Raw genomic sequence first — 27,677 nt, 5'->3', positions numbered from 1 at the left:
TCATCTGCATATCTGCGGTTATTGATATTTCTCCCGGCAGTCTTGATTCCAGCTTGTGCTTCCTCTAGCCCAGTGTTTCTCATGATGCATATAATTGCATGTAAGTTATATATGCAAGGTGACAATATACAGCCTTGACATACTCCTTTTCCTATTTGGAACCAGTCTGTTGTTCCGTGTCCAGTTCTAACTGTTGCTTCCTGAGCTGCATACAGGTTTCTCAAGAGGCAGGTCAGGTGCTCTGGCATTCCCATCTCTTGAAGAATTTTCCACAGTTTATTGTGATCCACACAGTCAAAGGCTTTGGTATAGTCAATAAAGCAGAAGTAGCTGTTTTTCTGTAACTCTCTTGCTTTTTCGATGATCCAGCAGATGTTGGCAATTTATATCAAGAATAAGCATATACTATTTTATTCATTTAAAAATGGTTTTCAAGTAACAGGAAAATTACTTTAAAGCAGTAAAGTATCAATTAATAAATATCAGGGGACAAAAAGACTTATCAATTGCTACTCTACTTAAATATTCTTTCTCTGCCTAAAGAATTTTTCATGCAAAATGTGGGTTTTCTTTATTTTCATTTCTTGATATCCAGTGGCTTCTCCTTTCACAAATATAGCCCCAAGATTTGGATCCATCATGAGAGTCCACCACTGAATGGACCCCAAGACAAAAAAGGATACTCTTAAATAAATGAGTCAATTTATACAAAAATAGACGCAAAATTTGTAATATCAATGATCTGAACCTGTATTTTACATATTTAGATACAGTCTGGGAAACAAAATACAACAGATTTATTACCAAAGCTTCTTAAAAATAGATCCAAAGTTGTTTTGCTATAAAGAGCTCTTAACAGGCACTGATTTTTTCTCTCTCCTAAGGATCCATTTTTGTAGTCATTAAAAGAAAAAAAAGGTAATCAGTTTACTACTAGTCTATAAACTAATCACATAATTACATGTTCAGATGCCCTAAAGATAAAACTGAGTCACTCCCAGCTGAACAGGTGTAAAAATGCTCTCTGTGAGTTAAACATTGTACAGCAATGTCTTTAACTCTTTTACACATGGCTGGAGGAAAATCATAAACTATAAAGACTAATGATGCCATAAATTTATTCTCTTCATTTCAAATGGCCTTAAATGAAACCTGGTAACTTTTCAATTTTTAAAACTGTTTACTCTCTTCAGATCTCTGGCCTTGGCACCTTATCTCTCCTCTGGGTCATGATTTCACCTCAATCTACTAACAAAACAGACTCCTTCAATTTCCTGCCAGTAAGTCCACGAATCTGCCTGCAGTTAACATTCATTCATCCCTTTTTTCCAAGTCACTGAGCAAAAAAGTATCTTCACATGAATACTTCACTGTCACCTCACCTAAACAGCCTAGACTGTACTCTTCTTCCCTCCAAAATTTGCTCTTTTTTTGTACTCCCTAATGTGTGAATAAATAAGGTGTCAGAATCTTCACTTATCTACCATGAGATAACAGTATGTCTGTTGCTATCTCAACTCCCACTGTAGAGCTGCTGTATCTTTAAGTTTCTTGAATTCTGTCTTGTTTCTTATTGTTTGCTTCTGCACAGAATACTCTTATCGCCGTCTTCCTAAGCCAATGCAACCAGTTATAATCAAGACACCCCAACCCTACTGCTGCTCCACCAAAACTGAGCAGGGATACTGGCTAAGGTTAGAGTTCCCAGAATGCCTTTTCTCTATAACATCACTGCCTAATGTTAGTATCTCCTTACTTTGCGTGGATCACAATAAACTGTGGAAAATTCTTAAAGAGATGGGAATATAAGACTACTTAACCTGCCTCCTGAGAAATCTCTATGCAGGTCAAGAAGCAATAGTTAGAACTGGACATGGAACAACAGACTGGTTACAAATTGGGAAAGGAGTACATCAAGGCTGTATGTCATCACCCTGCTTATTTAACTTATATGCAGACTACATCGTGTGAAATGCTGGGTTGGATGAAGCACAAGCTGGAATCAAGATTGCTGGGAGAAATATAAATAATCTCAGATATGCAGATGACACCACCCTTATGGCAGAGAGTGAAAAGGAATTAAAGAGCTTCTTGATGAAGGTAAAAGAGGAAGGAAAAAAAGCTGGCTTAAAACTCAACATTCCCTAAATGTCCACTGGCAGACGAATGGATAACAAAGTTGTGGTATACATACACAATGAAATACTACACAGCCATAAAAAGGAATGCATCTGAGTCAGTTCTAATGAGGTGGATGAAACTGGAGCCTATTATACAGAGTGAAGTAAGTCAGGAAGAGAAACACAAATACTGCATGTTAACGCATATACATGGAATTTAGAAAGACAGTAGTAACAATCCTATATACAAGGCAGCAAACGAGACACAATTACAAAGAACAGACTTTCGGACTCTGTGGGAGAAGGCGAGGGTGGGAAGATTTGAGAGAAGAGCATTGAAACATGTATATTACCGTACATAAAATAGATGACCAGTGCAAGTTTGATGCATGAAGCAGGGTACTCAAAGCTGGTGCTCTGGGACAACCCAGAGGGATGGGGTGGGGGGTTTGGGATGAGGGGATACATATGCACCTGTGGATGTCTACCCATGGCTGATTCATGTCGATGTATGGCAAAATCATCACAATATTGTAAACTAATTATCTTCCAATTAAAATGAATAATTTAAGAAAAATAACTCAACATTCAAAAAACTAAGATCATGGCATCCAGTCCCATTACTTCATGGCAAACAGATGGTGAAACAATGGAAACAGTGACAGACTTTGTTTTCTTGGGCTCCAAAATCACTGCAGATGTGACTGCAGCCATGAAATTAAAAGATGCTTGCTCCTTGGAAGAAAAGTTATGACAGACCTAGACAGCATGTTAAAAAGCAGAGACATTACTTTGTGACAAAGGTCCATATAGTCAAAGCTAGGTTTTTTCCAGTAGTCATGTGTGCATGTGAGGGTTGGACTATAAAGAAAGCTGAACGCCAAAGAATTGAAGCTTTTGAACTGTCGTGTCGCACAAGACTCTAAAGAGTCCCTTGGACTGCAAGGAGATCAAACCAGTCAATCCAAAAGGAAATCAACCTTGAATATTCATTGGAAGAACTGACGCTGAAGCTCCAGTACTTTGCCACCTGATGTGAAGCACTGACTCATTAGAAAAGACCCTGATGCTGGGACAGATTGAAGGCAGGAGGAGAAGGGGTCGACAGAGGACCAGATGGTTGGATGGCATTACCGACTCAATGGACCTAAGTTTGCACAAGCTCAAGGAGATGATGAAGGACAGGAAAGCCTAGCGTGCTGCAGTTCATGGGGTTGCAAAGAGTCAGACACGACTGAGCGACTGAACAACAAGTTGGATTGAATGTCTTGAGGTGAAGAACTGGATCACCCCTTTTGAGTTGATGGTGTATTCTCAAAAAGTACAGCGTGTGGACTATAAACGCAATGAATAATGAATAAGTATAAACAAATTAATAAACATAAACTTACCAGTTATTTGTTGTGTGGATCCATTTAAGCCTGTCATTCCATTAATTTCTCGAAATGTTACGAACTGTCCTGTTTCAAGTTTGTGAGGATGATTTTCAAGGCAAGTGACAATGCCAGGATTAGCCTAGAAATAAGAGTAAAAACAAGTTCACAAAGTCCTTTTTTATACAAATTCCAAATCTCACATAAAAAGGACCATGTTATCATAAAATTCTCAAAACAACCAAAATTGCAAGCCATTCTTCTCCTTCCATTGTAAACACAAATATTTAAAGAACTGTCACAAAACAGTGACAACCATATCATTTTATTATGAATGTGTATGATTTCTATGTTGAGCAGAAATAGGTATCACAATCAGTTCAAATATTTCACAAATCCAAGGATTTCTGTGACTTACAAAACATACTCAAAGTGACTGAATTCAAGTTCTAAAGTCATTTATGAAAGACTCATCACTTCATGGCAAATAGAAGGGGGAAATGTAGAAGCAGTGACAGATTCTTCTTGGGCTCCAAAATCACTGTGAATTGGTGACTGCAGCCATGAAATTATAAGACACTGGTTTCTTAGAAGGAAAGCAGTGACAAACCTAGACAATATATTCAAAATCAAAGACATCACTTTGCTAGCAAAGGGCTGTACAGTCAAAACTATGGTCTCCCATGTGCAGATGTGAGAGTTGAACCACAGAGAAGGCTGAGCACCGAAGAATTGATATTTTCAAATTGTGGTGCTACAGAAGACTCTTGAGAGTTCCTTGGACACTGAGGAGATCAAACCAGTCAGTCATAAAGGAAATCAACCCTGAATACTCATCAGAAGGACTGATGCTGAAGCTCTGGTACTTTGGCTACTTGATACAAAAAGCCAACTCAATGGAAAAGATCCTGAGGCTAGGAAAGATTGAGGGCAGCAGAGGATGAGATGGTTGGACAGTATAACTGATTCAAAGGATGTGAACTTCAGCAAACTCTGGGTATTACTGAAGGACAGGGAGGCCTGGTGTGCTGCAGTCCATGCGGTCATAAGGAGCCAGACATGACTTACTTACTGAACAATAACAACAACATGAAAGACTGTGTACATAAAAGATGAGTCTAACTTTGAAAATCAAAGAAATATTAAGAATGAAGGATGGAAATTTAATGCTAGGAAAGTGGTATTAACAGTATAAAGCTGCAACACTTTAAATCAAAGAAATAGTACATAGCCCTGCATATCAGGTAAAAATAGAAGAAATTAGCTTATCTCATCTAAGAGGGTGCATGAGATACAGCAGACATCTGTAAATTTCCTAACAGCATATAATCCAACCATTGCTTAAATAACGTGATAATGATTTAATTTACATAAAACCTAATGGAATTATTATTGTCTCTTTCATAATTGTGTAGACTCTAAAAATTCTCTTGCTGTTTAATGATTTGAGAAATACAATTAAGACCACAAACATTAAAAAATAAAAAAGACCACAAACATGTAGAAAAAATTAATGTAATGTGGGTTTACTATTAATAACATCTCAAGAATAATAGAATTCATAAGGGCCTTAAGAAGGAGAAATGACTTGCAGATAAGTTAAATGAAGACTATAGTATATTTTTCTGATTTTTTTATGGCTAACTTCCATATTTCCTGCACTGTTTAATAAAAGAAAATATCAGTGCAATACAAGATTCCTTGGAGCTTATTCTAACTATAATATTCTCAGGGACAAACTAACAATAACTAGAGAAGGTAAAAGGCTGAACAACAAACCATTCTGTAAACAAACGGACACAAAAAATGACTTTTTAATGAATTTGCCTTAAAAAGTGCTAAGAACGCCATCATTAACACTGGGTTTAAAAATAAAGTATAAAGACAGAAGCACAAATACTATTCAAAGTATATTTTCAGTCCATTGTACTTGGCTTCTTTTGAGCTTTAATGTAAACTGATTTTATAAAGAGTGCAAATAAAGTTAGTGATTTAGGCTAAAAGGAAACAGTAGTAAAAATGGATCATAATATTTTCTCCAATTCTTTTAGGTAATAAAAAAATTAAGCTTGCATGACATTAAGAGAACACAGAAAATTCAGACCTTTTGATTTGATGGTTAATTAACTCTTAAGGTTTCTTCCTCCTCCAAATAATGTTTTAGAAATATGTCAAATTAGAAAAGCTTTTGTCTGTGATGACTTAAGTGTCCATCTTCCTGGAGTCAAGAGTGTTGGGCCAAGTGAATTATGGCACACGTAATTCATCTATGACCTGATACAATAAATTGTTCAGTAAACAGTGACTCACAATTAATGTCCCATAGGAACATGACATAGAACAAAATTAAAATTAATGACATCAGCAAATGCTGATGTACCAATTATTAAATGTTGGAAACCAGAATACTTTTTTAATATTCCAACTTCAATTTTAATCAAATAAAAAGGACTGTGTACTACAATATTTTGCTAATATTTCCTTTTTAAAACATCAACTTAAAAATCAATCATAAACAATAATACACATATATAATCATACTTGTGTTATACTTGAAATGAAAATTTCTTTTGGTTCTTCTCCTGTTGTATCTAAAACTTCAAATTCATCACCAAAATCGCAAAACAACCGTGACCAAATGCCATGTACATCTGCACTGATGAACTGTGAAATGAAAAAACAAGTTCAAGATTAATACATTTATATAAAGAAAAAAAAAAACTCAACTATCTTTGGACCCCCTGGTGACAATTTTATTTATAATTAAGCATATTCTTTGAGATATAAAGTGATCACAAATATGATAAATCATTTGTAAACTGGTTTCAGAATCAAGAGTGCAGGTATTTAGGACTGGATATTGGTGTCACAAAACTAGAAGCAACATCAGCACATCATTGGACATTCTGTAATTTTTAAATAACAAAAACTCCTGCTTTATCCTAAAAATCAAGCACAGAATTTAAGAAAGAGATACCTTGGTTTAATGGTCTAGCAGTGAATTTTTGTTTTTCATTTTAGAAAAGCAGAATGGAGTGTCCATTCACCAAAAGTGGTAGAGTTAGAGGAAAGCAAAAGAGAGCTAAAAGCTAAGACTGAGTCAGCAGAAAAGGGACTGAGGAACAGAGCACATCGGAGTCAGGAAAGGTAAAAATCAAATTCTTAAACACAGTCATAAATGTGTTCTTGAAAGTGATTTTTATTCTCTGTATCTATCTATCTATCTATATATACACCCACTCTCTGTTATAAAAATATATAAAGAAATTGTTCTTGTGCTTAGTTATGTTTAGATACTGATAATGAAGAAAAATTCTTAATCTGTAACACACATGATACTGTATAAACTGATATTTTTCCAGGAAAAACTAGCCTATTCATATTTGGGCATAAGAATGTAGTTCATTAAAATGACTTATCTACTCCCTATCAAATAAAGTCGTAAAATGGTTAACAGATTACCTTCTACTTGATCATGCACTGCCTTTACTATTGAAATAGGTATTTACAGCATTCTTTATGAGACATAAAACAGAAGAAAGTTAGAAACTTTTTTTTTAAGTTTGCAAACTCAAGAACAATTTCTTTTTTTGCAAAACAACTTTAAAGTATGCATAAATGTATCAATCACACAAAGATTTTAGTTTACAAACTAGTATAATTACTTTATAAAACTTCTCTGTCCTGTTCAAAGTTTACTGACTACTGTATATCTTATTCATCTTAATAATTTATGAACTATGGAACAAATGTTCTATAAGGTATAAACATGCTATGTAAATACCAGTCCAAAAATTTTCAGCACATCTATCTGATACAGTGCCTATCTCAAAGGAACAAATAGCATCTTCCTTTTTCCAAAGGAATAAAGGACCCCAACAAAGGAAGTGCAGTTAGTAGCATGTATTCAATTGCAGGGGATGAATTATGATTTGCCCCATCTAGACCTCTTTCCAGTTTTCTGAGCGTCATCACTACTTATCTAATTATTTTGGACAAAAATCTCAGAGTCATTCTTGATCATTCTTTCCTTCACAACTCTCATTCATCCATGCTCAATCCATTAGCCTTTTATACAAAAGATACTTCAAATTCAACAACTTCTCACAATCTCTATTTTCATCTCTTTTGAAAAAGGCACCAGCATCTCTCATTTGGACTACTTACTGCATTAGCCCCTAACAGGTCTGGCCACCTATATTCTACTTTTACAATTCAACAGTTCTCTTTCTTTTTGGTCTCACGATCCCTTCATGTTCTTAAAAATTATTGACAATCCAATGAGTTTTTGTTTAGGTGGGTTCTGATAATCACTGTGTTAGAAAGAAAAGCCAACATAAACACACATTCCATCAGCTGTCAGAGCAATAATATCACCATCAAGTAGACTCTGGAAACTCTACTGCAACCCATAAGAGAATCAAAGTGAAAAAGGCAAATAACATTTCAATAATATTCTAAAAATGGTTTGACTTTGCAGACCTTGAGAAAGGGTTTCAGAGACCTTCAGTGTCCTTGGACCACACTTTGAAAATCAAAATTAAAAATATTACTCATGTAAAAGGTTTCTTATGCAATTCACTGAAAAGTTACAAATTCTAATAGTGAAAGTACATTTCCTTTGGTAAACTATGTGTCATTAAGTGATATTATCACCTTAATTGGAGGGCACTGAGAACGACAGAAGATATTGATCTTCTTCTGCAAGGAAAGTTTCATCTCCGTCAATACTACACACTGTTGAGAAGGATACAAGAAATTAAAGATTAGAAAATAAACAATTATTTTGGTAGTGCACAACTTCTAACTCAGAAGCATCCCAGTTTGCACTCTGCTAAAAATACATTGTTTTCTTTGTAAAAAATACTAACCTACTGTATTCCATTTTAAGGTTAACACCTTCAGAGATACAGAACAGCAAAAGTGAAAGTAATACACACTGCCATCTCTAGGTATCCGCGGGGGGATTGGTTCCAGAACCAAAACCTGTGGACATTCAAGTCCTTTACATAAAATGGCATAGTACATACAGGGAAAAACCTGCCCACGCTTAATTCAATTACCAGTACAGACTTCACAGTTAGAAGCAAACCTTAACATTCTCTATGGTATATATGCATCCCAAATGATTATAGATTTTGCTTTACCTGTTACTGCCATGGAGCTGCTAAGCTACTCATCAGAGTATAAATTAAATGCTAGTTTAAAAGGATAACAATTAAATTTTAAAAAGGATGTATTAGTTGGCTTAGCTTTCTCTTATTCAGAGATTCAACAGATTTACAACACGACTTTTGTTTTACGACAGTGTTACTAGTGAAACAACCAAATTCTGTTATTTAAGATAGCAAACTATCATTTTCAATGCTTACTTTTTTATCATCACCCAGTGAGATAAGCAAAGAAAGTTTTATAATCAGATTTTATCATAACTGAAAAACTCATGAAAGGCCAAAATACTTTTATTACGGTCAACCATCTATCTAAAACGGCAAAAGCAGGTCAAATCTCGCCGTCTGGAGCTTTCCTTGATGCTGGTTCCAGGAAATGAATAACTCACTTTCACTACCAATACCTATCTGGGTGTGGATTTAGATTTATCTAGCTTAGAACACGATGAGCTCCCTACAGAGAGGTAATTCTCCATAGCTCTCCCACTGAGTATTGCCATAAATTCAAGGCTCTGGCCATTCTTTACGTGGGTTGTTTCTCAGGATTGCATTTGCCTGGTGCAAACTTGAGAAATGAGATAATGTCTCCCTCTGGGACAAAGAGCAAGCTTATTCACTGCTTGCTATAAAAAGGCAGGTTCCCCGAGCTCAATGTTCCTTTCTTCTAAAGGAACCCTCCACATGTGCAGGCATCCACTGAGCCCTCTGCACAGCACAGGGGAGATCTGGAGGAAGGCAGGAGGAAACAAGGCAAATGTCATGCTCACACTTACCAGCTCGGGAGTAATTAAGTCCTTAGTCTCTGACCCAGGAATCTCATGTTTTCTGCTAGCATCCATGAAACTGTAACAGGCTAACTTATTAGCTTGCAAATAAGGTAAAAGCAAATCTTATTAGACTCAGTCCATACTGAGTCTAACAGTACTTACTGAGCCTGGTCTGTGTTCCACCAATGCTGGAAAATTCCCAAGCATCGTTTACTTGAATAACCCTTTTTCTAGAAGTCCAACCGCATGAATTAGAGCTTTTTACTCAAGCTATCATTTTTTTAAATTTCTCTTTCATATATTCTTTCTGTGTGCTGTAGTCTCAAAAATATCCTCAGCTCTATCCTTCAGTCCATTAATTCTTATATGCACTGTTTAATCTACTCGTTAAATTTTAACTTTTAGGACTATTTTTTCCATTTCAAAAAGTTCTATTTGGTTATATCTGCCTAACTGCATTCACTGGTATGTTATTTTCTTTTTTTAAAATTTTTTTAATTTTTTTTTTTATTAGTTGGAGGCTAATTACTTTACAATATTGTAGTGGTTTTTGTCATTCATTGACATGAATTAGCCATGGATTTACATGTATTCCCCATCCCAATCCCCCCTCCCTGGTATGTTATTTTCATATTGTATTTTTAATCCCTTCTTATAAGATTTAGTTTGAACATTTTATAGTCCCCATCCAATAATTCTATTATCTGAAATTCTTGGAGGTTCAGCTCTATTGTTATATCCACTGACTCTTGATCATGCTGAACTTCTTCCTGTCTTACTATTTTGTATTATGAACACAGCCTCATAGGGGCTTTACATATTAGAATAAAGTGTGGCCTGGCTGAGGGTATATGACACTAGATCTTTGAATTTTGTTTCTTTCTGGCATTCCAGTGTATCACCAGCTTAGTACTATGTTTTAACGTTAAGTTCTCAGCTTGGGAAATTTAAGTTCATATCAAACTTATGTGAGGGTATGCCTATGGGTAAGAACTCCCAGAGAAGACCTTTTTTTTTTTTTTTTTTTTTTTAAATCCAGAGCTCCAGAGAGCTCTGTGTGAATCACAACAAACCATGGAAATTCTTAAAGAGATGGAGCTTTGGACCATCTTCCCTGTCTTCTGAGAAACCTGTATGTCGGTCAAGAAGCAACAGTTTGAATTGGACATGGAACAACTGTCTGGTTCCAAGCCATGAAAGGTGTATGACAAGGCTGTATACTGTCACTTTCCTTATTTAACTTATAGGCAGAGTATGTCCTGTGCTCATGTGCTGAGTTGTGTTTGACTCCTTAAGTAAGATCTTATGGACTGTAGCCTGTCAGGCTCCTCTGTCCATGGAATTTTCCAGGCAAAAATACCAGAGTGGGTTGTCATTTCCTACTCCAATGGGGATCTTCCTGACCCAGTGATCAAATCTGTATCTCTGGTGTCCTCTGCATTGCTAGGAGAATTCTTTACCACTACACCACTTGGGAAACCCATATGTAGAGTACATCAAGCGAAATGTTGGGCTGGATGAATCACAAGCTGGAATTAAGACTGCCAGGAGAAATATCAACAACCTCATATATGCAGATGATACTGTCCTAATGGCACAAAGTGTACAGTAACTAAAAAGCTTCTTGACAAGGGTGAAAGAACAGAGTGAAAAAGCTGACATGAAATTCAACGTTCAAAAAACTAAGATCATGGCATCTGGTCCCATTATTTCATGGTAAACAGAAGGGGAAAAAGTAGAAGCAGTGACAGATTTTCTCTTCTTGGGCTCCAAAATCACTGCAGATGGTGACTACGGCCATGAAATTAAGTTACTCCTTGGAAGGAAAGCTCTGAAAAGCCCAGACAGCGTATTAAAAAGCTGAGACATCACAAAGATCCTTATAATCAAAAGCTATAGTTTTTCCAGGGGAGGAGCCAAGATGGCAGTAGAATAGGACGGGGAGAACACTTTCTCCCCTACAACATCATCAAAAGAACATCTGAACGCAGAGCAAACTTCACAAAACAACTTCTGATCGCTAGCAGAGGACATCAGGCGCCCAGAAAAGTGGCCCTTGTCTTCGAAAGGAGGTAGGACAAAAAAAAAGAGAGACAAAAGAGCTAGGGACAGAGATCTGTCCCAGGAAGGGAGTCTTAATAGAGGAAGTTTCCAAACACCAGGAAACCCTCGCACTGGCGGGTCTGGGGGAAGTTTTTGAATCTCGGAGGGCAACCTGACTGGGAGGGGAAAAATAAATAAAACCCACAGATTACATGCCTAAAAGCAACTCCCAGCAGAAAAGTACCCCAGATGCCCGCATCCACCACCAGCAAGTGGTGGCAGAACGGAAAAAGCGGGCGGCATTGCTTAGGGTAAGGACCGGGCCTGAGTGCCCTGAGGACAATCGCAGGGAGCTTTTGTGAGATTCCAACTTAAACTGTGGGACCGCAAAAGAGAGAGAGATAATTAACCGACCTGAACACACTGCCAGCCATTCGCAGAACAAAGGGACCGAGCAAGTCCAGAGGAGCTAGCCAGCTGTGGACCGGCCCAGCCCCGCCGGAGGCAGGAGGCAGGGGGGAAGGGAAAGGGGCAGGCACGGCCCCAAGGACTGCATCCCCTACCACACTGCAAACAGGCCTCCAGTTTCTAACCAAAGACTTCCCGAGATTCTGGATGGTGGACATCCGCCAGGAGGGTCGCAGCTAAACACACGGTGCGCACGCACCCTACCGGCGCTGGCGGGGACTGGGGGTGGAGCTGCGGAGGGGAGAAGGCGCACGCACCCGGGGAGAGTGCGCCCCCCAAGCTCCTGACTGCCTGAGCAGCTTGGGGCGGGGAAGGCACAAAACGCAGGCGCAGCCGAGTCCGCACTTTTGTGAACACCCGAGGGCTGGAACCGCCTGCAGCGCAGGGCACGCTCCATATAGAGCAGCTGGGAGCCTGAGCAGCGTAGACGGGGAAAGCAGCACCCTCCCCACAGCACAACGTAACTAGCAACCTGAACAAGAGACCACCTCCGCCCGCCTGTGTCAGGGCGGAAATTAGGCACTGGAGAGACCTGCAAACAGAAGCGAAATAAACAAAGGGAACTGCTTCAGAAGGGACCTGTGCAACAGATTAAAATCCCTGTAGAGAACACCGACTACACCGGAAGGGGCCTATAGATATCAAGAAATGTAAGCTGGAAAGAGGAGCTATATGAAACTGAACCAAACCCACAAACTGTAGAGGAAGGTAAACTTCCAAACTCATTCTATGAGGTCACCATCACCCTAATACCAAAACCAGACAAAGATGCCACACAAAAAGAAAACTACAGGCCAGTATCACTGATGAACATAGATGCAAAAATCCTTAACAAAATTCTAGCAAAGAGAATCCAACAACATATTAAAAAAATCATACATCATGACCAAGTGGGCTTTATCCCAGGAATGCAAGGATTCTTTAATATCCACAAATCAATGTAATACATCACATTAACAAATTGAAAGATAAAAACCATATGATTATCTCAATAGATGCAGAGAAAGCCTTTGACAAAATTCAACACCCATTTATGATTAAAACTCTCCAGAAAGCAGGAATAGAAGGAACATACCTCAACATAATAAAAGCTATATATGACAAACCCACAGCAAGCATCACCCTCAATGGTGAAAAATTGAAAGCATTTCCCCTGAAATCAGGAACAAGACAAGGGTGCCCACTCTCACCACTACTATTCAACAGAGTTTTGGAAGTGTTGGCCACAGCAATCAGGGCAGAAAAAGAAGTAAAAGGAATCCAGATAGGAAAAGAAAAGTGAAACTCTGTTTGCAGATGACATGATCCTCTACATAGAAAACCCTAAAGACTCTACCAGAAAATTACTAGAGCTAATCAACGAATATAGTAAAGTGGCAGGATATAAAATTAACACACAGAAATCCCTTACATTCCTATACACTAACAATGAGAAAACAGAGAAATTAAGGAAACAATACCATTCACCATTGCAACAAAAAGAATAAAATACTTAGGAGTATATCTACCTAAAGAAACAAAAGACCTATACATAGAAAACTATAAAACACTGATGAAAGAAATCAAAGAGGACACAGATGGAGAAATAAACTGTGTTCATGGATTGGAAGCATCAATACTGTCAAAATGGCTATACTACCCAAAGCAATCTATAGATTCAATGCAATCCCTATCAAGCTACCAACGGTATTTTTCACAGAACTAGAACAAATAATTTCACAATTTGTATGGAAATACAAAAAACCTTGAATAGCCAAAGTAATCTTCAGAAAGAAGAATGGAACTGGAGGAATCAACCTGCCTGACTTCAGACTCTACTACAAAGCCACAGTCATCAAGAGAGTATGGTACTGGCACAAAGACAGAAATATAGATCAATGGAACAGAATAGAAAGCCCAGAGATAAATCCACGAACCTATGGACACCTTATCGTCGACAAAGGAGGCAAGGATATACAATGGACAAAAGACAACCTCTTTAACAAGTGGTGCTGGGGGAAATGGTCAACCACCTGTAAAAGAATGAAACTAGAACACTTTCTAATACCATACACAAAAATAAACTTAAAATGGATTAAAGATCTAAACATAAGACCAGAAACTATAAAACTCCTAGAGGAGAACATAGGCAAAACACTCTCTGACATAAATCACAGCAGGATCCTCTATGACCCACCTCCCAGAATATTGGAAATAAAAGCAAAAATAAACAAATGGGACCTAATTAAACTTAAAATCTTTTGCACAACAAAGGAAACTATAAGCAAGGTGAAAAGACAGCCCTCAGATTGGGAGAAAATAATAGCAAATGAAGCAACAAAGGATTAATCTCAAAAATATACAAGCAACTCCTCCAGCTCAACGCCAGAAAAATAAATGACCCAATCAAAAAATGGGCCAAAGAACTAAACGGACATTTCTCCAAAGAAGACATACAGATGGCTAACAAACACATGAAAAGATGCTCAACATCACTCATTATCAGAGAAATGCAAATCAAAACCACAATGAGGTACCACTACACACCAGTCAGGATGGCTTCTATCCAAAAGTCTACAAGCAATAAATGCTGGAGAGGGTGTGGAGAAAAGGGAACCCTCTTACACTGTTGGTGGGAATGCAAACTAGTACAGCCACTATGGAGAACAGTGTGGAGATTTCTTAAAAAACTGGAAATAGAACTGCCATATGACCCAGCAATCCCACTTCTGGGCATACACACAGAGGAAACCAGATCTGAAAGAGACACGTGCACCCCAATGGTCATCGCAGCACTGTTTATAATAGCCAGGACATAGAAGCAACCTAGATGCCCATCAGCAGACGAATGAATAAGGAAGCTGTGGTACATATACACCACAGAATATTACTCAGCTGTTAAAAAGAATTCATTTGAATCAGTTCTAATGAGATGGATGAAACTGGAGCCCATTATACAGAGTGAAGTAAGCCAGAAAGATAAAGAACATTACAGCATACTAACACATATATATGGAATTTAGAAAGATGGTAATGATAACCCTATATGCAAAACAGAAAAAAAGAGACACAGATGTACAGAACAGACTTTTGGACTCTGTGGGAGAAGGCGAGGGTGGGATGTTTTGAAAGAACAGCATCGAAACATGTATATTATCTAGGGTGAAACAGATCACCAGCCCAGGCTGGATGCATGAGACAAGTGCTCGGGCCTGGTGCACTGGGAATACCCAGAGGAATCGGGTGGAGAGGGAAGTGGGAGGGGGGATCAGGATGGGGAATACATGTAACTCCATGGCTGATTCATGACAATGTATGACAAAACCCACTACAATATTATAAAGTAATTAGTCTCCAACTATAAAAATAAATGAAAAAAATAAAATTGATCTCAACCAAAAAATAAACAAACAAACAAAAACAAAAGCTATGGTTTTTCCAGTAGTCATGTATGGATGTGAGAGCTGGACCATAAAGAAGGCTGAGTGCCAAAGAACTGCTGCTTTCAAACTGTGGTGCTGGAGAGGAGTCTTGAGAGTCCCTTGGATGGCAAGGAGATCAAACCAGTCAATCCTAAAGGAAATCAAACTTGAATATTCACTGGAAGGAATGATGCTGAAGCTGAAAGCTACGGAAAGATCCAACTCAATGGGAAAGACATTGATGCTGTGAAAAGACTGAAAGCAAAAGAAGGGGGCAGCAGAGGATGAGATGATTAGATACCATCACTGACTCAATGAACATGAATTTGAGCAGACCCTGGGACATAGTGGAAGATGAGGAACCTGGCGTGCTGCAGTCCATGAGGGTGTAAAGGGTTGGACATGACCTAATGACTAAACCACCCCAACCAGAGAAAAGAGGCAAATTTCCTATTCTGATGGTCAAAGATTGTTCTCATACACCTTTTCATTAAGGGTGTAGCTTTCTGAGGTTCCAGAGAGTTACACAGAGGTGGTAGGCCTCAATTATATATTGTATGTCATACAGACAAATTTTTATCTAGTTTGTGTGTGACCATTCCCAATTCCCAAGAAATGTGGTAACTGAGACAAGCAAACTGTGTCCAGAAAGGGAACACAGCCACAGTTAACTGGTTTCCTTTTAATTACCTATTCAATTTTGGTCTCTGAACACTTCCCTTATACTATTTTGACCTCATGCAATCACTGAAAAAGAAGTCTATTAAGTAATTCTACTGTAGACAGACTATTAAATATTTCTGTAGCAGGATGGATTTCAAGTTATCCAGTCAAGAATGGACATATACAATGATCTTTAAGTGGGTGTGATACTGTCATTATAATAAGAAATACATATTTTGTCTTTATTCAAGGTTCCGAGCACATAGTTGCTACTATTCTCGTGATTTCCTATATAAGAACTCAGGGGCATCTTTCGTCATAATATTTAGTTTTGTCCTTCAGGAAATATCTTCACAGTGAAAAAGGTGAAGTAAATGTCTTGCTTTTTATAACAAACCCTTTCAGACCCACCTGAGTTTATGTTAATGAATGACTTTTGGAAAGCCCCTAAGGATGGGGGCTGGTTGTCAGGGGAACCAACCCTTAGGCTGTAAGGACCTTTAGTCCTTCTCCCAGACCTCTTGCGCTGGAAACTGACTTAATCACTAATGGCCAATGTATACTATTAATCATTTTTGCTCACATAATAAAGCCTCCATAAAAATCCCTGAACCAGGGGCTTCAACTTGTGGAGGTACTGGGAAGGTGGCATACTGGAGAGGCTGTGGAAACACGGTACCCCTGGCATCCATCCCCCATCCCCTGACCTATGCATCTCTTCTACCTGGCTGTTCCTGAGTCATAGTCTTTTATAATACAATAAACTCGTAATCTAGTAAGTAAACTGTTTTTCTGAGTTTGTGTGCCCCTCTAGTAAACTAACTGAACCTAAGGAGGGGGTTGTGCAAACCTGATTCATAGCCAGCTCTGAGAAGCACATGTTAACAACCTGAACTTGCAACTGGCATCAGAAAAGGGCTGGAGGATGTGGGTTCTTACATGACTGAGTCCTTAACCCATGGGATCTGACACTATCTTCTCCAGGCAGACTGTCAGGACTGAACTGAACTGAAGGACACCAAGCTAGGTGTCCAGAGTTGGAGAATTGCCTTAGTGTGTGGGGAAAACACATAAACACACAGTCACACAAGTGTCAGAAGTATTGAGATCTTAAGAAACACAGGAGTGCTTTTTCCTAGACAATGGGTATCATAATATAATCACAGGGAAGAAATGCAGTCACTTTCAGAACATCCCAGGTGCTGAGACTTTCTGTTTTTATTTGCTACCTAACGTAGACTGAACTATTGGTCCCTATTGTTTACTTCTATGTACCTGGGTTACATATCACTCTTTGCCTTTGGCCCTAGGAAGAGCAGAGTGTGTTTTCCTGCTCTTTTACTTTGGACTTGACCACGTGACCTGCTCTGGTCAACAAAATATTAATGGAAGTAACACAAACAGGTTTGAAATGTGCTTGGAAAGTGGCACCTGCTCCTTTGTATTTCTGCTACTGGTATGAGACCATGTCTCAGGTAGCCTCCTGGTCCCAGAAGAGAGGTTCATGGACCAAGACTCAGACTGTGGAGTTTAAGTTTAGCTAGAACAGGTGAATTCCAACTGACATCCAGATGCATGAGAAAGAAATGCATGTTGCTATAAACCACTGAACCTGCGGTTTCTCATGCAGGTTACTGTGAAAATAGCTGACTGATATAATTGCTTTGTAATTCTTAGGTCCTTGCCCTAAAACAAAGTACTTTAAAGGTATTATTCTAAGTCTTTTAACCTGAGTTTTTTTATCTACTTAATAGACTATATTAAATTAGTTCCATCAGTACTTTATTAATACTTAATGATTTGCCTTCAGTCCAGTTCAGTCGCTCAGTCATGTCCGACTCTTTGCGACCCCATGTACTGCAGCACACCAGGCCTCCCTGTCAGAGTTTACCCAAACTCATGTCCACTGAGTCGGTGATGCCATCCAACCATCTCATCTTCTTTCATCCACTTCTCCTCCTGACTTCAATCTTTCCCAGCATCAGGGTCTTTTCAAATGAGTCAGTTTTTAACATTAGGTGGCCAAAGTATTGGAGTTTCAGCTTCAACATCAGTCCTTCCAATGAACACCCAGGAGTGATCTCCTTCAGGATGGACTGGTTCGATCTGCTTGCAGTCTAAGGGACTCTTAAGAGTCTTCTCCAACACCACAGTTCAAAAGCATTAATTCTTTGGCACTCAGGTTTCTTTACAGTCCAGTTCTCACATCCATACATGACTACTGGAAAAACCAAAGCCTTGACTAGATGGACCTTTGTTGGCAAAGTAATGTCTCTGCTTTTTAATATGCTGTCTAGGTTGGTCATAACTTTCCTTCCAAGGAGTGTCTTTTAATTTCATGGCTGTAGTCACCATCTACAGTGATTCTGGAACCCCCAAAATTAAAGTCTCTGTTTCCACTGGTTCACCATCTATTTGCCATGAAGTGATGGGATTGGATGCCTTGATCTTAGTTTTCTGAATGTTGAGCTTTAAGCCAACTTTTAAGCTTAGAATCTGTCAATCACATCTAATATAAAATGGAGTACTAACCTGGTATTTATTTAAGAAGGAGAGATCTGTGGTTTTATTTAAAGGAATAGAAGATGATGTGACATGAACATACGGATTTAATTCTGCAATATGTTGAAGTACAGCTTCAGCCCTAAAAATACAAAACATATACACACAAGAGAGAAAAAAGACTTTTACTACTCTTGTGTTCAATAAACACATTCAATTTTTCAAATTGGGACACTCTGAAGACATTAGAGAAATCTAAATGTTACAAAATTTCAACGGGAATTTTAAACTAGAGAGGAAGAAAAGAAACTAAGACTTATTTTTACTATACAATCTTAAGATGTAGCACACTGTCATATTCCAGAGTAAGTCACACAATTTTAAAATGTACATACCCTTATAGGCCAATACTCCTTCAGTCTCTTAATGACTGAGCAATAATAAAGACCTACTTTAACAATCTCAAAGAAATTCATTCCTAAGTGGCAATGTGACAATATTAAAAATTTGAGAAACATAAATATTTACACGTCAGTATTTATTTGTCTATGGTAGAGTGAATTTATGGTGATGTGTTAAATAGCTAAGACTGAATTGGTATTCTAGATTCAGAAAATGTTCTAAGTAACTGCAACATTTAAAAAAAATTCTATGATAACACATCAAAATATCTATCTTCACCTGTTTCTTATATTAACAACATCATCTTCACAGAGAAAGAAGTTGGTTCCTAGATCCCATGCTTGGCATTTTTCTGTATCATGAATTGTAAGTGCCTTCAAAAAGGAGAAAAATATCTGTTAAAGTCAGGAGTAAATCAAGGATGCTCACTATCTCCAATACTATTTACACTGGGTTGGAACTATTAGCCTGTGTAATTAGACAACAGAAAGTAATTAAAATCCAGTTAGATCCATTCACAGATAATATGACTATAGACATCTCTAAATCCTGAAAAGATCATGGAAAAACTATTTTATTATTTCTTTTATAAATACAACATAGTTTTTTAATGCCACTATATTATTTTTAGGCAGAGATCAATATTAACTTGAATATACCTTCATTATTCAACTGTGAAATGAGCTAAGATAAATCTTAAAAGCAGGGTTTTGATTACTTAAAATAGTAAAATTGTAATTCCAAGTTACAAAGACATTTATGTAACAAAATTCTCTAGCTATTAACAGCTATATACTAATGACAGTAAGAATTAACAATACTTTCTACTTATGACATTTATCAATAACAATTCTCAATTAAGTCAATAATAATTAACATGATGGTCATATTGTAATTCCATATAAACTTACTCTATGTTTGCTGTGGGGGTGTGTGTATGTATGTATTTTACAGGTAGTACTGAACCCTAGTTGACTTTAAGAAATGAATACATTAGGCACATTACCATGCACTTACATTATTATGGCACCTTTATATTATGAGAAAAGCTACTTTGAAAAACAGTGAGAGAATTTAAGTTTAGGAAAGTAGCATGTCATATAAATCAACATACATACAAAATTTTTAAAATTCACATAAACAAACTTTTCCAAATGGTCATGTTTAAAGAAAGAAAGATACTACCTGGAAAAAATATATTTTTAACTTACACTACAAGCCACAAATATGGACACAGGGTATATACCAAAATAGAAATATGTAGGGGCCTTCAAAATATTTAAGCATGTTCAACCTTGCTCAAGAATGAAATACCTTTTCTCATTCATCAGCATGGCATAAATCCAAAAATTTGACAATATGCTCTATTGATGGGAGTGAAGTAAATCAGGTATTATTGGTGGGAATGTGAAGTAGCACAAAACCTCAATGAAAAAAAATCTGGCAATATTTAGCATAATGACAAGAGCATTTCTCCTTTGATATAGCAATCCCACTTTTAAGAATCTATCACAAAGACACACTGGAAAAAAATACAAAGATACATATATATATATATACACAATATATATAGTGTGTCTGTGTATACACACACACACACACACACACACACACACAAAGAGCAGTAGCTGTAGCACTATTTGTAATAGCAAAAGACTGGAAATAATCAAAATGTCTACCAGTGAAGAACTGTGTATAATTACGTATGGTACATCTACACAATGTATATCTATATAGTTATTAAAAAAATTTTTTAAAAATCACTATGGAGTAAAACCAGGATATGCTGATATGTGATAAAAAAGCAAGGTAGAAGTAAGTATGGCACTTTATCTAAGAAAGGCAGATGAGGATAAATGTACAAACACACATGTACAAATTTGCATGTTTATGTGCATGCATTTGCTTATATTTAAAAAGATTAAAAGAAGAAGGTGACCTAATACACAAAAGACAAACTAGGGTAGAGAGAAGATAGACTTACCTGAACATACTTTGCTTTATAAATTTGACTTTGCATTATTTCTCATATAATAGTAAACTAAATCAAACTAAAAAAGCAATCCCTAAAAATCCCAAGAAAGATGAATAAATGGGCAAAACTATCTATATGAATTTGTTGCACAACTACACAAAAGAATTATTTAACATGACTTAAGAAAGCAATTAATTTGTCTGTCAAATCCAGATGGGATATTAGGGATAAAAAAAAAAACCACCTTAAGCTGTTTTCAATAATCACATGGATATTAATAATGCTGGAATTGTTTTTCTAGAACTATATCACAGACAAGTAGAATATAATATGAAAGTGAAAGTCTCTCAGTAGTGTCTGACTCTTTGCAACCCCATGGACTATGCAATCTGTGGAATTCTTTAGGCCAGAATACTGGAGTGGATAGCCTTTCCCTTCTCCAGGGGATCTTCCCAACCCTGGGATCAAACCCAGTCTGTCACAATGCAGGATGATTCTTTACCAGCTGAGCCACAAGTGAAGCCCAGAATATAATATAGGCTAAAGCAAATAAGTAATCAGGTTAAGACTCAAATCATTATAATAAGAGAAGACACACAAATATAAAAATATGGAGGTGCATGTGATAAATGACCTGATTTTTTAACCAGTAAATTGCAAGGAAGAAAACAAAATCAGGGAAGGGAGATCTTCTGATTAAAAGAAACCAAGTTCAGTATATTGGCTTTACCTGGATTTGGATTAGAACAAATCAAGTAAAAGAAAGGAAAATATAAACTTTAACTAGATACTTGATGGTTATGGTAGGCAGTCTTCTATGACAGTCCCAATGATTCATACCTCTTGATATTCAGGCCTTTGTGCTATCCCGTCTCTTAAGTGACTTGCTTTTTTAATGACTACAGCATAGGTGATGGAATGTCACTTCTGAGATTAGGTTACAAAAGATCCTGCACATTTCCCTTCTTATCTTTTGCCTGCTTACTCTGATGAAATAAGCTGCCATACTGTGAGCTGCCCTATGGCGAGGGCCACATGGCAAGGAACTTTAGCCAGCAAGGAACTGACGTGGGAATGTGAACTGGCACATCCTTGCCACTGAAAACTGCCAATAACTACATGAGCGAGCTTGGGAAGCAGACCCTTTCCCCAGCCTCAAGATGACTTAAGGCCCTGCCAATATGTTGACTGGAGCTTTGTGAGAGATGCTCAACCAGAGGAATTAGCAAAGTTACATCCAATTTCTGACCCAAAGAAAGTGATATAAATGCTGTAGTTCAAATTGCTAAGTTTTGTTTGAAGATAATAATGCTATTTAAAAAACTATTAACATTTTTAAGTGTGAAAGTGATATTGTGGTTGTTTTCAAAAAACACTTATATTTTAAAGCTATATACTAAAATAATTTAAGAACAACATAACAGGATTTCTGAGATTTATATCAAAATAACTGGGCAGTAAGGGGGCAGTGGGGAATGAGATACATGAAACAAATTTCTCTATGAGCTGATAACTGCACATAAGTGATGTGTACATGAGGTTTGCTAAAACTATTCTTTTTTTTTAGTATAATTTTGAAATTTTCTATAATAAAAAGTATATTTAAAAAAGGAAAATAGAGAATTAAGACAATTTTTCTACTAAATGAAGAAGCAATAATTAAGCCAAAGTGTAAATAATATTATCACTATCGATGAGGGAAAAAGAAGAGTTCATAAGAAGCAATTCTTCTTATGAAAGACATTTACCCACTTACCTTAATCCCTGCAAGGACAAGATTCTTTGCTATAAAGGGAGGAAAAAAGGAATAGCTTAATATTAGGAATTGTATATTAGATATGTCTTCATGGAGTCTGTTCATATCTCTGACTGAGTAATTTTAACTGTTTGACTACTTTTCTTGACTACAGTTCCTTAGAAAATACAGATGAACAAAAAGGAATAAAAATAAAATTTGATTTCCATAATCAAACCACACTGAGATATATCACTCTTAAAATTTCAGTGTATACTTCCAGACATGAGGTTATGAATGTGTGTGTGCTCTCTACCATAATGAATTAATGGATACAGAGCAAGATCATTAACAGCTATTAATACCACCAAAAGAGAAGCAAGAGAGTCATAACTGGTTTCTCATGGAAGAACGTGAAATAGCCTTGCCAAAAAAATAAATATCAAAATTGAATCTGACCAAGATTCTGGATCTAACTTCCTTTATAGAAAATAATACAAGGGAAAGGAATTAAGTTCTTTAAATTACGTTGCTCAAAAGCATCATATAAAATTATGAATAAAAATACTGCTTACCAATTTCCAAACCAAGACCGCCCATACCACTTAAGAAAACATGGGACTTGGCCATCTTCTGCATTGCTGTGTCTCCAAGAACATATCTCTGTCGACTACATGTAAAACATAACAAAAACAAATTATTTCACCAAAATTGTGTATCCTGTAATTACAGTTATTTGCAAACTAATACCCTGGCGGCTAGCTTCTGCCCACAGACTTCTTTTGGATCACTTGCACGGTACTTAAAATTCCTCAATTAACTGCCAAATACATGACGTATTTTGAAAAATTAGATTTGGCACCATAATCCATATTCCCTCATGGCTACAGAGTTGAGTAGCAGCTGCCCTGTTCAGTGACGGAGGATTGTGTGCTCTAGACTTGTCGAAGTTCCCATCCTTCTCTCATTTATCACCTCTGTGGCCACTGCAAGCTTCTGAGTTTGTCACTTCCAGTTGAAGCCTTTCACACAAAAAGGATTTATCAGGTAAAAAATTGTTTCCCTTCTTGGAATTTAGATGACATAAAGTTGAGCAGTTTTCAAACATTATTTTAAATATAAAAGCTGACAAACTATATTAAGGACTTTATTAAGTCAGCCATCCTAATAGTCACAAGCTAATAACAGAATGCTACTGTTGCTGCTATTTAGTCACTAAGTTGTGTTTGACTCTTTGTGACCCTTTGGACTGTAGCCCTCCAGGCTCCTCTGTCCATGGTATTTTTCAGGCAAGAATACTGGAGTGGGTTGCCATTTCCTTTCCCAGGGGATCTTCCTGACCCAGGGACTGAAACCATCTCTTTGGCATTAGCAAGCAGATTCTTTATACCACTGAGCCACCTGGGAAGCCCCTAGTATCAAAATGGGAATTTCAAAAAATACACGTTGGCAATTTAAAAAAAGTCAGATATAGTAATAAAGTCAATAGTAAGAGTTTATTTCAAAGAACATTGATAAACTATGTTATACTAGTTTCTCAAGATAGGAGCATGCCAATGGATTCTTACCAGAATCATTCTGAAAGATGAGTTCAGTATAAATAAACAATTCCAGAACCCCTTGGGTTAGAAGTATGTCTTTTGGAATTCACACACACACACATACACACATGCTGGCTTAAGGTATGTTCATTTAATATCTATATTCAGCTATTGATATTCATATAAATGCCTAAAAAGGGGTCACTTGTCTAGTAAGAAGAAACTTTATAAACACAAGATATTATTATTATTATTATTTCTATCCTTAACCCTACAATAAATAATAAAATCTATCAGACTTTTCTTTTTAAAAATTTATTTTATTGAAGTATAGTTAATTTACAATGTTAGTTTCTGCTATACAGCAAAGTGATTCAGTTATCCATTATGCTTTATTACAGGATACTGAATATAGTTCCCTGTGCTCCACAGTATGAACCTGTGGTTTAACCATTCTGTATACAATAGTCTGCATCTGCTAATTCCAAACTTCCAATCCATCCCTTCATCACAATAATCATAGTCTGTTCTCTATTAGACTTTTTAAAAAGGTATAGACTCATTAAGAAACAAAGGGAGAAGAACCAAATCAACAAAATTAGAAACAAAAATGGAGGAATCACAACAGACAACACTGAAATACAAAGGATCATAAGAGACTACTACCAGCAGCTCTATGCCAATAAAATGGACAACTTGGAAGAAATGGACAAGTTCTTAGAGAAGTATAACTTTCCAAAACTGAACCAGGAAGAAATAGAAGATCTTAACAAACCTATCACAAGCAAGGAAATCAAAACTGTAATCACATATCTTCCAGCAAACAAAAGCCCAGGACCAGATGGCTTCACAGTGGAATTCTACCAAAAATTCAGAGAAGAGCTAACACCTATCTTACTCAAACTCTTCCAGAAAATTGCAGAAGAAGGTAAACTTCCAAACTCATTCTATGAGGCCACGATCACCCTAATTCCAAAACCAGACAAAGATGCCACAAAAAAAGAAAACTACAGGCCAATATCACTGATGAACATAGATGCAAAAATCCTTAACAAAATTCTAGCAAACAGAATCCAACAACATATTAAAAACATCATACACCATGACCAAGTGGGCTTTATCCCAGGAATGCAAGGATTCTTTAATATCTGCAAATCTAATCAATGTAATACCATAAAAACCATATGATTATCTCAATAGATGCAGAGAAAGCCTTTGACAAAATTCAACATCCATTTATGATTAAAACTCTCCAGAAAGCAGGAATAGAAGGAACATACCTCAACATAATAAAAGCTATATATGACAAACCCACAGCAAGCATCACCCTCAATGGTGAAAAATTGAAAGCATTTCCCCTGAAATCAGGAACAAGACAAAGGTGCCCACTCTCACTACTACTATTCAACAGAGTTTTGGAAGTGTTGGCCACAGCAATCAGGGCAGAAAAAGAAGTAAAAGGAATCCAGATAGGAAAAGAAGAAGTGAAACTCTCTCTGTTTGCAGATGACATGATCCTCTACATAGAAAACCCTAAAGACTCTACCAGAAAATTACTAGAGCTAATCAAAGAATATAGTAAAGTTGCAGGATATAAAATTAACACACAGAAATCCCTTGCATTCCTATACACTAACAATGAGAAAACAGAAAGAGAAATTAAGGAAACAATACCATTCACCATTGCAACAAAAAGAATAAAATACTTAGGAGTATATCTACCTAAAGAAACAAAAGACCTATACATAGAAAACTATAAAACACTGGTGAAAGAAATCAAAGAGGACACAAACAGATGCAGAAATATACTGTGTTCATGGATTGGAAGAATCAATATTGTCAAAATGGCTATACTACCCAAAGCAATCTATAGATTCAATGCAATCCCTATCAAGCTACCAACGGTATTTTTCACAGAACTAGAACAAATAATTTCACAATTTGTATGGAAATACAAAAAACCTCGAATAGCCAAAGCAATCTTCAGAAAGAAGAATGGAACTGGAGGAATCAACCTGCCTGACTTCAGACTCTACTACAAAGTCACAGTCATCAAGAGAGTATGGTACTGGCACAAAGACAGAAATATAGATCAATGGAACAGAATAGAAAGCCCAGAGATAAATCCATGAACCTGTGGTCACCTTATCTTCAACAAAGGAGGCAAGGATATACAATGGAAAAAAGACAACCTCTTTAACAAGTGGTGCTGGGAAAACTGGTCAACTACCTGTAAAAGAATGAAACTAGAACACTTTCTAACACCATACACAAAAATAAACTCAAAATGGATTAAAGATCTAAATGTAAGACCAGAAACTACAAAACTCCTAGAGTAGAACACAGACAAAACACTCTCCCACATGAATCACAGCAGGATCCTCTATGACCCACCTCCCAGAATATTAGAAACAAAAGCAAAAATAAACAAATGGGACCTAATTAAACTTAAAAGCTTTTGCACAACAAAGGAAACTATAAGCAAGGTGAAAAGACAGCCCTCAGATTGGGAGAAAATAATAGCAAATGAAGCAACAGACAAAGGATTAATCTCAAAAATATACAAGCAACTCCTCCAGCTCAACGCCAGAAAAATAAATGACCCAATCAAAAAATGGGCCAAAGAACTAAACAGACATTTCTCCAAAGAAGACATACAGATGGCTAACAAACACATGAAAAGATGCTCAACATCACTCATTATCAGAGAAATGCAAATCAAAACCACAATGAGGTACCATTACACACCAGTCAGGATGGCTGCTATCCAAAAGTCTACAAGCAATAAATGCTGGAGAGGGTGTGGAGAAAAGGGAACCCTCTTACACTCTTGGTGGGAATGCAAACTAGTACAGCCACTATGGAGAACAGTGTGGAGATTTCTTGAAAAACTGGAAATAGAACTGCCATATGACCCAGCAATCCCACTTCTGGGCATACACACCGAGAAAACCAGATCTGAAAGAGACACGTGCATCCCAGTGGTCATCGCAGCACTGTTTATAATAGCCAGGACATGGAAGCAACCTAGATGCCCATCAGCAGACGAATGGATAAGGAAGCTGTGGTACATATACACCATGGAATATTATTCAGCCATTAAAAAGAATTCACTTGAATCAATTCTAATGAGATGGATGAAACTGGAGCCCATTATACAGAGTGAAGTAAGCCAGAAAGATAAAGACCATTACAGCATACTAACACATATATATGGAATTTAGAAAGATGGTAATGATAACCCTATATGCAAAACAGAAAAAGAGACTCAGATGTATAGAACAGACTTTTGGACTCTGTGGGAGAAGGCGAGGGTGGGATGTTTCAAGAGAACAGCATCGAAACATGTATATTATCTAGGGTGAAACAGATCACCAGCCCAGGTTGGATGCATGAGACAAGTGCTCGGACCTGGTGCACTGGGAAGAGCCAAAGGGATCGGGTCGAGAGGGAGGTGGGAGGGGGGACCGGGATGGGGAATACATGTTAAATCCATGGCTAATTCATGTCAATGTA

At 37.1% G+C, this 27,677-nt stretch overlaps 1 protein-coding gene across 1 annotated transcript in view; it reads right to left on the bottom strand.

Moving 5' to 3' along the window:
* Positions 1–27,677, bottom strand: part of UBA6 (ubiquitin like modifier activating enzyme 6) — a 90,975-nt gene that overhangs the window by 41,110 nt on the left and 22,188 nt on the right. Inside the window, exons 3-9 of the mRNA XM_020913953.2 lie at positions 23,196–23,290; positions 22,642–22,670; positions 19,190–19,284; positions 18,539–18,650; positions 8,150–8,230; positions 6,035–6,157; positions 3,512–3,635 (exon numbers count right to left, since the gene is read on the bottom strand). Of these exons, the coding sequence (XP_020769612.2) occupies positions 3,512–3,635; positions 6,035–6,157; positions 8,150–8,230; positions 18,539–18,650; positions 19,190–19,284; positions 22,642–22,670; positions 23,196–23,290 (659 nt within the window). The remainder of the gene's footprint in view (positions 1–3,511; positions 3,636–6,034; positions 6,158–8,149; positions 8,231–18,538; positions 18,651–19,189; positions 19,285–22,641; positions 22,671–23,195; positions 23,291–27,677) is intronic.

This window comes from Odocoileus virginianus, chromosome 29 (genome assembly GCF_023699985.2).
Source record: "Odocoileus virginianus isolate 20LAN1187 ecotype Illinois chromosome 29, Ovbor_1.2, whole genome shotgun sequence".
Lineage (NCBI taxonomy): Eukaryota > Metazoa > Chordata > Mammalia > Artiodactyla > Cervidae > Odocoileus > Odocoileus virginianus.
The sequence above is the reverse complement of the archived record's forward strand: the minus strand, read 5'-3'. Positions and strand labels throughout refer to the sequence as shown.